The 12,513-nt window shown below is 46.6% G+C and overlaps 1 protein-coding gene across 1 annotated transcript in view; it reads right to left on the bottom strand.

The window, feature by feature from the left end:
- The window catches only part of LOC144823881 (mucin-2-like), a 1,553,567-nt gene that overhangs the window by 1,316,743 nt on the left and 224,311 nt on the right, over positions 1-12,513 (bottom strand). The window contains exon 4 of the mRNA XM_078682769.1: positions 264-378. Within this exon, the coding sequence (XP_078538895.1) occupies positions 264-378 (115 nt within the window). The remainder of the gene's footprint in view (positions 1-263; positions 379-12,513) is intronic.

The raw sequence follows: 12,513 nt of genomic DNA, 5'->3' as shown, positions 1-12,513 counted from the left end.
TCGTCGTGGTAACCGACTTGTTTCTTCTGGAGCACCACACTTGAACTTTGCTTTGCTACTTTCCTTTACCTGCTGTGCGCTCAAATTTAAAAACAGTTACCGTACCATACTATACATATCAATGTAGACACTTTGCTTACACAACGTCTATAGTTAGTGCTGTGAGATGTGTTTGTCCGTAGTCAAGAAAGCCACTTTGCTATAGGGGATATGAAAAAACTGCAGAGAGCAACAGCAGAAGATGTTCAGATACAAGTAGTTACCTCAAGGCGGTCGTGTCTATTCCATGCAAGGACTAACACCAGGTCGACAGTGACAGTTATGGAGGATGCGTCCTTAGTTATCTGGATTTGGGGATTGATGACAGACTGGTTGCTCCTGAAAAGAAAGGTTACCAATGTTTGTTATTGGTTCTTCAGGCGGGCAGTGTGAAAGTGAGACTACATACAGGATTCCTATAAAGCTACACAGGACATTTAGAGATGATACATTTCTAATCATTTGATACATACAGAAAGACAATATAGAACTGACAAATTGAGGAGTCCAATGACAGTCAACAAAGTATCTTGAACATTCCTCAATTTATGAGGTCCAAGTGCTGACACACATCTTCGTTCTAAATCATTTTTCATTTCAGGACCTAATAGAAACAATTTACAAATACAAATGAATGTTCGAGGGGGTCAATTAGATATACTAAAATCATATGACACCAGCATCTAGGCTAATGCCAACTCTGGTTTCAAGCACTTGCCATAGAGGTTATACGTCTCTTGACTTGTCACTCAGCTTCCTAAGTAATTTATGTAAAACTCGATTTAGTTGATTGGCAATGAAAGGCAAATGTAAAAATGTGACAATATGATTTGTGAATGTTACCTACAGGGTACCTTTGTCCAAATTTGTTGATCTAAATAGTTAATACTTGATAAAGAATGTTCAAAGAGTGCTTTGGGGGTTTTCATAAAAAAAAGTTTGATTAACAGAAAAGGGCAATGGTATTTTTAGGTTTAGTCATCTTTGACTTAAGGAAGAAGGTGAGCTGCAAGCTACTTAAGCTCCTCAAATTTCACGAAAGGGCTTTGGAATTGGCAGCCTAGTAGGCGTCTGTAGCTATTCTATGCTAAACAAGCATTGGTATAGCCAATAGGTCTCACCTTTGGGACCTTAAAAGTGTTTAGCCAGAGCAATTGCTTTTACCAATTTCTTTAAGTTATGGTGTAGAGCATTGTGGCTGCTCTGCAGCATGTTGAAAAGTTTTAATAAAAAAGTGGTTAAAACATTTGTTACGTTATAAATATATAACCAAGAAGACAATATGTACATTTGAACGACTCTATCCAAAAAGAATTAACATAAAAAAGACTTCCAGTCTTTTTCTCATGGTCATGCTGGCAACTTCTTCCTGCCTGTCGTAATGTTGGTTTGTTATTGTTTATTTTTGTTATGGAGGTGGGCGGGTGGGGGCATAAACAACGGGATGGTGGATTTGTTCTTTTTGTTTACGAAGTTCCTCTTGTCTGCCACGTAGAGAGAGGAGCCAGGGTTACGGCTTTAACTAAATTTAGATGATCAATTATCCCGAAAGCATGGGTATCGCATTACGTCTGATGTTTGTGAAAGCTGCAGGAACTCTCTATGTGTTAGCTGAAAGGGACCAATGATAAACCTGTCGACTTTATAGATTACTCATTGTGTGCATGACAACAGTCGTGCACACTTCAGCTAATAATTAAATTGTTTTATAGCTTAATAATGAGTGCTTCTACCTTCCATGAGCCCTGTAAACAACAGGAGCTATTTCTCGATTTACCTGTATACTCGATTCAGATGAGGACGGTAAGGCTATGCCTCGCCAGGATTCGAACTGGTGACCTTCAGGTCACATGGTCAGCGACTAGCTGCCGCCTCCCCCCCAATCCGGCACCCAATACCCAGGAACGTGGACACGAGACGTCTTTACTTTTTGGAAGGCGGGCGCTAGTCGCCCGGCCGTATTTATTAAAGTATGAAATTAAAAAAGGTTTTAATTGCATAATCAACAATTTATACAAAAATTCAGCAGGACATTTAGGTACATAATTCTTCGCAACAAGTTTGAGAGCCTGACTTTAACAAAACTCTAATACATGTTGTTTCCTAACTTATACTAAACATCCTCATCTAGAATTTTTGTACATTTCTGGCCATATGGCAGGGTCACTACCGGTGTCAGGTCCTACAAGCTGCGCCTCCCCTCTGGATGTGCGCATGCGCAGTGTTACCCCGGGAATTGCCCGGTCTACGCCCTGAACTCCATTTACCCACTAAAGGAGGGCCCTTACTCTGCGCCGGTGGCGTCATGAGTCCACGCGCGCGGGGTGGCTACCAGCCTAAGGAAAGCGTGAACTACTCCTACCCGCGCTCCTTTGCTTTGCAGCATCTATTACCTTGCCCCTGGAGTTGTGGGAGTGGCCCGCAGGCTCCTCCCCCTGGGCGGGAACCTCCATAGGATGATGCCCGCCCCCTCAGACCTCAAATATGTGCTCACCGATAATGACCTTACCGCATGCCCCATACCTAATAAATACGACGACCTATGGGAAAAAATTCTAAAGGACAGCTACACTGGCTAATAAATAACAGTATCAACGTATAGCTAAAAAGGGAGAAAAGGCCTAACGACACATGGCATTGAAATACAATTCGCTTCAGACATGTTTCGCTAAATTACAGTATCAACGTATAGCTACAAAGGAAAAAAGGCCTAAAGACACATGGCTTCAAATACAATTCACTTCACACCTGTTTTGCTAAAAAGGGATAAAATTCCTAGACAAAAGCATCAACAATATACCAACAGTTCCATCTCTGTTATCCTGTGAGACCCGTGGACCGTACCCTCCAAACTTACCATTCAACCAGACATAAAAACTGCTACAAAACTTTTGTTCCAAGGGATGGTGGGTGGGAAAACAAAGAAGCCCCGAGCGCGGGGCACACCGTTACGGCGAGGGAGCGTCCAGGGACAAGGGGGTCTCCTGGGCGCTCCCTATCTCTTTATTCTCGAGGGGCCAGGTGGCCCCTCCTATCGCCCGCCCCCCCTGACCCGGACCCACTTCCCAGGATCCGGGTCAGGGAGGCCGCCAGCCAATCGGCGGTGGGCCGCGCCCCCCAGGGCACGCCCCCACCGCCGAATGGCGACCAAGGAGAGAGTGGGGGCGACGGTCGCTGCGCCACCATGCGTGCGGGGGGGCCGAGGGCCCCCCCTTTTCACATGGTCAGCGACTAGCTGCCGCCTCCCCCCCAATCCGGCACCCAATACCCAGGAACGTGGACACGAGACGTCTTTACTTTTTGGAAGGCGGGCGCTAGTCGCCCGGCCGTATTTATTAAAGTATGAAATTAAAAAAGGTTTTAATTGCATAATCAACAATTTATACAAAAATTCAGCAGGACATTTAGGTACATAATTCTTTGCAACAAGTTTGAGAGCCTGACTTTAACAAAACTCTAATACATGTTGTTTCCTAACTTATACTAAACATCCTCATCTAGAATTTTTGTACATTTCTGGCCATATGGCAGGGTCACTACCGGTGTCAGGTCCTACAAGCTGCGCCTCCCCTCTGGATGTGCGCATGCGCAGTGTTACCCCGGGAATTGCCCGGTCTACGCCCTGAACTCCATTTACCCACTAAAGGAGGGCCCTTACTCTGCGCCGGTGGCGTCATGAGTCCACGCGCGCGGGGTGGCTACCAGCCTAAGGAAAGCGTGAACTACTCCTACCCGCGCTCCTTTGCTTTGCAGCATCTATTACCTTGCCCCTGGAGTTGTGGGAGTGGCCCGCAGGCTCCTCCCCCTGGGCGGGAACCTCCATAGGATGATGCCCGCCCCCTCAGACCTCAAATATGTGCTCACCGATAATGACCTTACCGCCACAGGCCAGCATTGTTAACCGACGATCTGGCCTCCCCCTGCCTAGGTCTACCCGACAAAGTTCTCCCTTTAGTAACCCCTTCCAGCCAGGCCCCGACATCATCAGACCACAGGACCCTCCCTTCCTCCGTCACATGGACTCCCGTTACCAGGCAGAGCCAATACACCCATTACCAGGTAGAACCAATACACCCATGTTGGATCATCTGCAAGCCGAGTGGGGGCTTGAAATAGTTTGTCCCACTGTGTGTTGATCCCCGTTATCGAGTGATTCAACACCCTGACCGAGTCCCTGCCACCACGGGATAAGTTGAGACCCTACTACCGTGCCACCCAAGTCCTGAAGACCCACCCACAGTGGAGAAGAACCCATCAATGAGTATTTGCCTCCCCAGTTTGGCCAATTCAGCCCCCCCTAGGTGAAGTATCACCGCTGACAGGAGGTCGGGCTGCTGAGCTATAAGTCCCTGAAAGAAGCTCCTGAACTGACCATGGCACAGACCCTCCAACCAACTCTTCCCTGTCCTGCGTCCAGCCTGTTGTTTGTGCTGGCCCATTGTAGCTCCACCACCTCTGGTGATGAGTCCCTCCCCTGCGTGACAGGTTTGAGAAAACTGCAGCAACCAGGAAAAGACCAAGAAAACATGGGTGACAAATTCCCACTTCCACCGTAGGGAATGGGTAGCACTTACACCTGCCAGGAATACCTGGGCCCTTGGTGTCCTCTTTCTCGACGTTTGCTTCCCATTTTTTGTCCACCAGCTGTTGATGTTGCGGTGTGGAGCACTCCTCCGATATCCGCCATGGACCCAGCCGTGACTGACGTAAGCATCCCTTGGGCTGTCCACCTGTTGCAGCCATTGTAATGTGGGGCACTCCAGGTATTGATCATGGACCCGGTCATACATAAACTGGAAAGATAAACACACACCATTAGTGTTTCCGGCAAATAACAGCTGTACACGCCGCAGCCTTACAGTACCATCAGTCGCTAAGTTTTAGATAATCTTAGTGCCAGACCAGTATACATTAACACGTACAGTAAATGTTCAGCATAGCCCCCGTTTGTCTGTTCTCCAGCCATGTCTTCTTGCATAGGATCTATGTGTAAAGGAAGACAGCCTACTTAGTAGTGCAGCCTCACAGTCTTTAGCTACAAGATATAGCACAGCCCTAACTCCGCCAGGCCACAAGCTGGCCCTAAGGCCCTTTTCCATTCGCCACTTTGGTTTCTGAGAAATATCATCCCAGCCACCCGGACATGATCACATGTATCCCCAGAACTATGTGATCTGGGGGGACCTTTTAGGTGTGACATCAGGGTGTGTATCCTGATTAGAACCCCAAGTAGTCGTCCTCAAGGCTCTAGGCCCTGCCTCTATGCCATTCGTGGTCCCACCCACAATATTATTAATATACGGTTTCGGTACACCCCTAGGGCTCTACGTATCCGGTGCTAAATTACTGAGTGTTATACAAGTCTTCACACCGTAATCATGCGCCTCAAATCTCATCATAGGCTCAACGTATATTGCCCATCTACTTGTGCGTTAAATAAGATTCCGACCGAACTAGAAGGGGTGTGTTTAGTACTAATACCTATCTTTGTTGTTATACATCTGCTCCTTTCCCATTTACGCATTCATGAGATTAAAGGCTGGTAAAAGAAACAGCTCTATATTCCCTCCACACTTAGCCTGAAGGCTGCACGCAATACAGCTAACCCTATGATAGCTTATCAATAATGTTGACTTACACCCCTCCTCCATGAAGGGTCGTTTGGACAGGTGCAATGTTTGGCATGGTGCAATGTCCCCCTACATTAGTGAACAACACATCATATGATGATTACCCCCACAATGCAATAAGTTCATTGTTTGGCTTTCTGCTCCGGCTTGTAAAGGAAAGCGGGACCTGGGAAACTGGCTCCCTCAATATCGTCAAGCCCTACCTTTAAATGTCGTTAATCCCCATGTTGATCCCAATGAAAGGTGGTATACCCTCTTCGTGCATGGTTCCATGATTGTTCAAGCTATCACCCAGCAGACACCAATGATAATCGTTCTATAGTGTCATAATTTGACGTATGTCAATGGCTGTTCCTTGCGTAAAAGAAATAAGGCGCAACCATGGCTTGGACAAAGTATTGCCAGTGCTTATAGGACATCACTAAAGCAGCCTAGGAATGTCACATCCATCCCATTCTCCAAGTGAAATTTAATGTCACCCATGTAGCGTGAGCTCTAATTTAGACAATGAGTTTTCAAGAACTGAACTCATCAACTAACTGGCCACAGAGCATTTTTGGGTAACTCACCACCCATGGTGAGGGCCCGTCCCATCAGGGAGCTGTGTCTGCCTTGTGAATTCTACCCAAGTACCACCAGAGCATCTTAAAAAAGGCCAAGCTCCCTATTGCTGAGTCCCCCCCCCCCAGCACGTGGATGCGATCATGTTTATGGGCATTGGTGAATTTGTGCACATCGGGTCACATTGAATACAATGAATACTGCCAGTGCTAATTTAAGATAGCATAAGTGCCACCGTTTTGGGCTGAGTTTACTCTTCAATGCTTGAAAAAGCTGGGGAAGTGGTACCTTACCACCTTTGTGTTAAACTCGTTACTGCTGAAAGACACTTTTTAAGGTACAAGCCTAATTTCGGCCAGAAGGGCCGGAGCATGCCCCCCAATAACCTTAATGTAAGAATATAACACAATAATATCCACAAAGTAATATAACAAGAAAAATAATATTTTTAAGGCACAATATGACGAAATAGTCAAAACTGAATCCAACCTAACAGCTGCAGCCCAGCGCGACATTTAGCCATAATGAAGGCAAAACACTGCCCCACAAAATTCAGCAGAACACATCACCTTCATCTTCAAAAGTCACCAACTTTGGTAACCACAAGCCCTGAAGTAATTTTACAACACACACGAATGACTCAATTTACTACGAAGGACATAACATAGCTCTGTGATCTGGGATATTCTGCTTTTGTTAGGCACGGGGAGATTACGTGATTTGTCCAGACTTACAGGATGTTGAGCGTCATTGCAGAGTCTCGCACCCACTCCCCCAGATTTGAGAGCAACCCGCCTAGCCGTTACAGCCACTTTGTCTGTGGTTGGAAGAATTAGCTTCTCACAAAATGTTTTTTAAGCCCCCCCCCCCCACAGATTTTGCTCCAGTTGCCCGCTTGGTCATAATAACCATGACTGAGCCTATGGGGGACCTTATTTGTAATTCTTGCGTCCCACCCGAAAGATGTGGTCACCTAACGTAACTTGAGTGGGCTATTGAGCATTACAACTTGGCGATTGAACGGATGGGGATGCCATATATAATATGTACCAAAGGCTTCAACCCTTACTGTGCCCATGTTATGGTCGTGTTCCTTGCAACCTGCACCAGCCTATGTTAAGCTTTTGCTTGCTATCACCCACCCTACGCCAGACTGCTTATGCTCTGTCTGAAGAGTCATTAGTTTAAGGTTAAATAGTGCCCCCCCCTTCCTGCCTGTCCGTGTTTTCAACAGAGTACGTCATCTGCGCTGCAACAACCCGCTGGGTCACAGTAAATCAGAGCGGGAAGCATGAAACCGTCCAGCCCGTCCACTGAGGTAGATTCGAACCCTTGACCAGCTATAAATATATGGGGAGCACATTCCACGGCATTCTGCATTTCATGCATGCCTACGGTCAAATCATCAGCATTATACCTTTTAAAGGCATGTTTCATACTACCAACGCTGTAAGCATGAACGGCTTGAAAACCGAGGACTGCGTTCTGATGCATATTGCATACAAACAAAATTAGAAAAGACCTTGTGTCGTGTTTTTTCTTTCCTTGTCATTTCGATTGCATTTCCAACAAAATGAAAGAAACCTTGTGTCGTGTTCTTACTACATTTATACAAAAAACAGTGTCGGCAGCGATGGGCTGTCCCAAATGCCGGGCAAAATATGAGGTGGCTGTGAAAACACCTGCATAATCCTGCTATGAAGCGGCCCATAGAATAGTCATTGTCCAGTGCATGACTTCCTGACCCTCCATCTCGAGTCAGGAAGCCCGGCACCAATGTATGGAAGTGATAAAGTACCTAAACGCACTATTTAAGTTCGGGCCAACAGCCTAGAGAACAATGAGCACAGACTCCCTAACGAAGTGCCACTATGCTCAAGGGGTATGTATCACATTTTTTGTTTTAAATTGTCACCCATTTCACAAGTCCCTAAAAGGAGAAACAAGCATGTGCGACCAACAAAATTGAAGCTGATCTCTACCACCACAACTCATACCATGAACAAATTTAGGGGCGTTCCCCAGGCCGTAAAACTCCAACGTCCGAGGGGCATGCCGGTGCCTGTAGCGATTACCCTGTATATCGCAACTGAGGTGGAATTCCTTAAAGAACACAGCGTTGGCCAACAGCATGCGTGCATTATGAACACATTTGTGCACAAGCTCCCCCACACGAAGAAACACGGCGGGCACAGGAATATTCCCCATCCCCCACCGACATTATAAGTCTTTCTTAAGCTCAAGCTAAAGAGACCCTTATTGATAGCTCCTCCATCGCCTAATTTGACTTGGTGAGCCCGGTTAGGCAAGACGCTGCCCTTCGAGATGATATCGGTATATGAAATTGGCTTTACCGTCCCGATTTGCTCCTGTACACTTGCCCCCGCTTTTCCACAAGGGCCCCCTAGCACCCGATACCAGCAGTGAAGGTTCTCACACTCTTACCCTACGCGCACAGCTTCCCCAGTACAAATTGAGACCGGTGCGCATGGGGAGCTTGGGGGAAAGCGAATAGCGCGCTCCCCTTCCCACATAACTTCGATGGGAACCGACGGCCAGTACATAGCGCGCGGCGCCCTGACTACCCTCCATCAGCATATCAATACCCACTCATATTCATTTCCTAACGAGTTACACGCGCGGCCGCGCCGCAAACCAAACTCTACCCCGGAATGAACCACCATTAAAAATCACTCGCAACCCCCGGCTTACACTTTCACGGTCCACTGCATTTCATTTCTGGAGCACAGCGGCTTCTACCATGACAGCCGCGCCTGATTGAGACACACACCAGGCGAACCAAGCACAGCCTCGCTCGAGCACTCATACCCACACGTAATACAGCTGCTTGCCCCCTACTTAACTTGTGCCCTCCGAGAACGGCTGCCACGATCCACCCTGCGGCCCGGAGCTTCTCCCCGGCAGAATCACAGGCCTCCGGTCATCCCGCCCCGCGCGGGGCACAGCTATTCCGCCATTCTCCCTGCCGACTCCAGGTCCATTGCCGACCACGGGCATCTGGATATCACATCTGCAGCGGGAGAGAAACAGAAAATAATTACAGCCTCCTAGAGGCTGGAAGGCCTCTACCATGCTCCGAAAAACGGCCTCTCGCCCTTGCTGCTCCGCGACCGGCAAAGCGATGCTCCCGGCAGCTTTCAGCTCCTGGCGCTCCTAGCGCGGCTCGGGTAGCAAACGCCGGACCCTAGAAAGAAAGCGATGTGCAACGAGTTTCCCGCGCTGAATCTTGCTCCGGCTCCTCTCCCCTGACAAGAAACGCACAAAACCGGTCTCTCCCACCTATAGACCGCGGACCTGTAAAACAAACAAGAAATCGTTAAAAAACAAAGAAGCCCCGAGCGCGGGGCACACCGTTACGGCGAGGGAGCGTCCAGGGACAAGGGGGTCTCCTGGGCGCTCCCTATCTCTTTATTCTCGAGGGGCCAGGTGGCCCCTCCTATCGCCCGCCCCCCCTGACCCGGACCCACTTCCCAGGATCCGGGTCAGGGAGGCCGCCAGCCAATCGGCGGTGGGCCGCGCCCCCCAGGGCACGCCCCCACCGCCGAATGGCGACCAAGGAGAGAGTGGGGGCGACGGTCGCCGCGCCGCCATGCGTGCGGGGGGGCCGAGGGCCCCCCCTTTTCACATGTGATAAACAGCCAGCTGTAACTCGCCGAGCCACCTTAATTGCTAAGAGACGTGTAGAGCGGGTTCCTTTTTCCTTTGTGAAAGTTTTCTGAAACTACCAGAGAGCACTTGCAAAGAAGTCGACATGTGCAAGTGTTCTCCGATGTAAGCGTCCCACTTGGTTTTCAGCTGTGGAACACTAATCCTTAGTGTGGTGTACATGGCAGTAACTACAAGCGCGCGTGAAGCCTCGCGCTAAAAGTAAGAAAAAAAAAGTGTCTGCAAAAGTGAAAGATTTTCCCTTTCAGTTGTCAGGACGTGGTTCAAACCAGGTAGTTTAGTTTCTGTTCAGGGTTTCTTTTTGTCATATTTCTTACATCTTCGAGCATCATGGGGAGTAATTCATGGGGACACTTTTCCATCAACAGCACGATCTTTACTTATCACGTGGTCATTTCTTTATACATTTTATGGCATTCACTTTTCTGGTGCACCTTGAGGTTGGTTGAGAGCTTCAGCACGTGCGACATGTTACTTGCCTTAATACCAGTATCACAACACATGCACTTTTGTTCAGCTATGACCCACGCATGGCGTGCCTTAATGTACAGCTTTTTTGATTGTTAGTATTGACATTGTAAGCATACATTTTGAGAAATTGTTTTGCTTTTACAGATTGTCCCTGAAGAAGGGACATTACTGTCCCGAAATGCATCGGGCATTTTCAAGATGGTTATCCTCAAGAATGCATTGATTGTTGTATAGTGTGTAACGCATTGTTTATCATTATTTTATTGGATTCATGTATTAATGGACCAACAGTTGATTCTTTTTCATGAGATTTAAGTGACTATGGTACATTTATTTGTCCAACCTTGATTGTACAAAATGTACAGGAATGAATTTAGATGAATAATAATCATTTTCTGGAAAAACAATATATGTATATGATTTATATGTGTACTTATTAAATGGACCTATAGAGTCCGAGAGGACTACTTATATGCACAGTGCGCAGGGTTCTCTACCAGTATTGGCAGGATTTGATTTTGGATAATTCTGTGAATGTCACAGATCCACTGTACTCTTGGTGTGCCTACTTGAAAACCTGGTTTTCAATGGCAGAAACTCTGCTAGCTCTGCCATCAAAAACATTTAGCCAACTGACCATTGTCAAAAGCCTGCTGCCTTTAAGACATAAAATGGCCCACATTATTTAAGGAGGCAAGCCAATGCAAAGTTCTTACTGTCTACAGTTGCCATGTTTTCCATTGCAGCCTTGAACAATAAACAACACAATAGTCCCCAGGTGCTAGATAAGAGCTCCCAGCTTCTTAGGGTCATTGTTTTCTTTTTTTACTGAAAAAACAAAGCTTTAGGTCTGACGTTACATTTTGGTCTACCAGAGGCTGTACATTCAAGAAATAGGTCTACAGCAGACAGACAGTCATAACAAAATTTGTCGTCCTGCTATCCTGCTTCCGTTAACAATCAACCTTGGTTGTTAACTAGAGTTACACATAATGCAAGTGCATTCTGCCTCCACCTATCATAACCTACAGGATCGGTTTGAATATACTCTGTTGGCTTATCCCATTGGAACTCGACTCTGCAAAGTTAAATATGCTACAGTTAATAGTTGATGTTCCACTACAATATCTATACCATGCATCTAAAATATAGAGGGGGTGTTGCACCTGTCTCAGTTGGAAATTTCTAATATCTAATAATATTTTAAATAGTTTATTTGAATTTTCATTAATTAATAGTTGGTTAGTCTACAAGTTAGACACATTTTCCTATAGACTCCAAATGATCATTAAGCCAGTCAGACCTTCCTTTTCATTCTAATGGTAGTTATATGCATCTATGGATGCTGTCTGTGAAGAGGGTTACTGGGCATACTGTAATTTATTAGAATGTCAAATCACCATGATAACTAAATTTTGAACACATTGTGGTAACTGCTGGTTAGAGCCTTGTGCATACGCCTAGTCTATTGCTAGTTGAGCATGGGATATAAGAATGTTACCATTTGAATAATGAGGAGTAGGAGATCTAGGAGGAAGCTGGGGAAAGGAGGTCCAGAGCTGGAAAAGGTGATTTCATGCAAAAAGACTCTGACTGAGAAGAACTTTGTGTACCTTATTGACATCCTCACACTGGCGACTTGTGGTAACAACGCATCACATTCGACTCTTCAGCAGCTGCCACTTGGGATTGGTGAAGCCTAATATCTGCTAACAGAATACTCAATGTCGCTCGAGGATGGTTCATTTGTCATTTTTATTCTCAGCTACTTCCCGACTGCCTCTATAATGTTGAGCATTTCGAGGGGACTGCTCCGCTCTTTGTCTCGAGCTGTGCCAAGCAGTTTTGGCGCAAGCAGTACCACTTCTCAATGCAGAACTCAGCCCATGGTGGTGAGAAGGTTGCCTTTTTCTCCTTGGGAAGACATTTATCTTGATATTGTTGGTCGTCTTAGGCCTACTGGTGTAGATCATTACACTTTGAACTTCATTGACTGGTACTCACGATGGCCAGAAGTTGCAGCTGTGACTTATGTGGAGACATTGTTTAATGGGGAAAGATTCCCTTCTGTGCTTCTAACTGACAATGGGGTTCAATTGACATTAAGAGAAATGGAAAGCTTTCT

Source organism: Lissotriton helveticus, chromosome 3_1, assembly GCF_964261635.1.
Source record: "Lissotriton helveticus chromosome 3_1, aLisHel1.1, whole genome shotgun sequence".
Lineage (NCBI taxonomy): Eukaryota > Metazoa > Chordata > Amphibia > Caudata > Salamandridae > Lissotriton > Lissotriton helveticus.
This window is presented reverse-complemented; position numbering and strand designations above follow the sequence as displayed.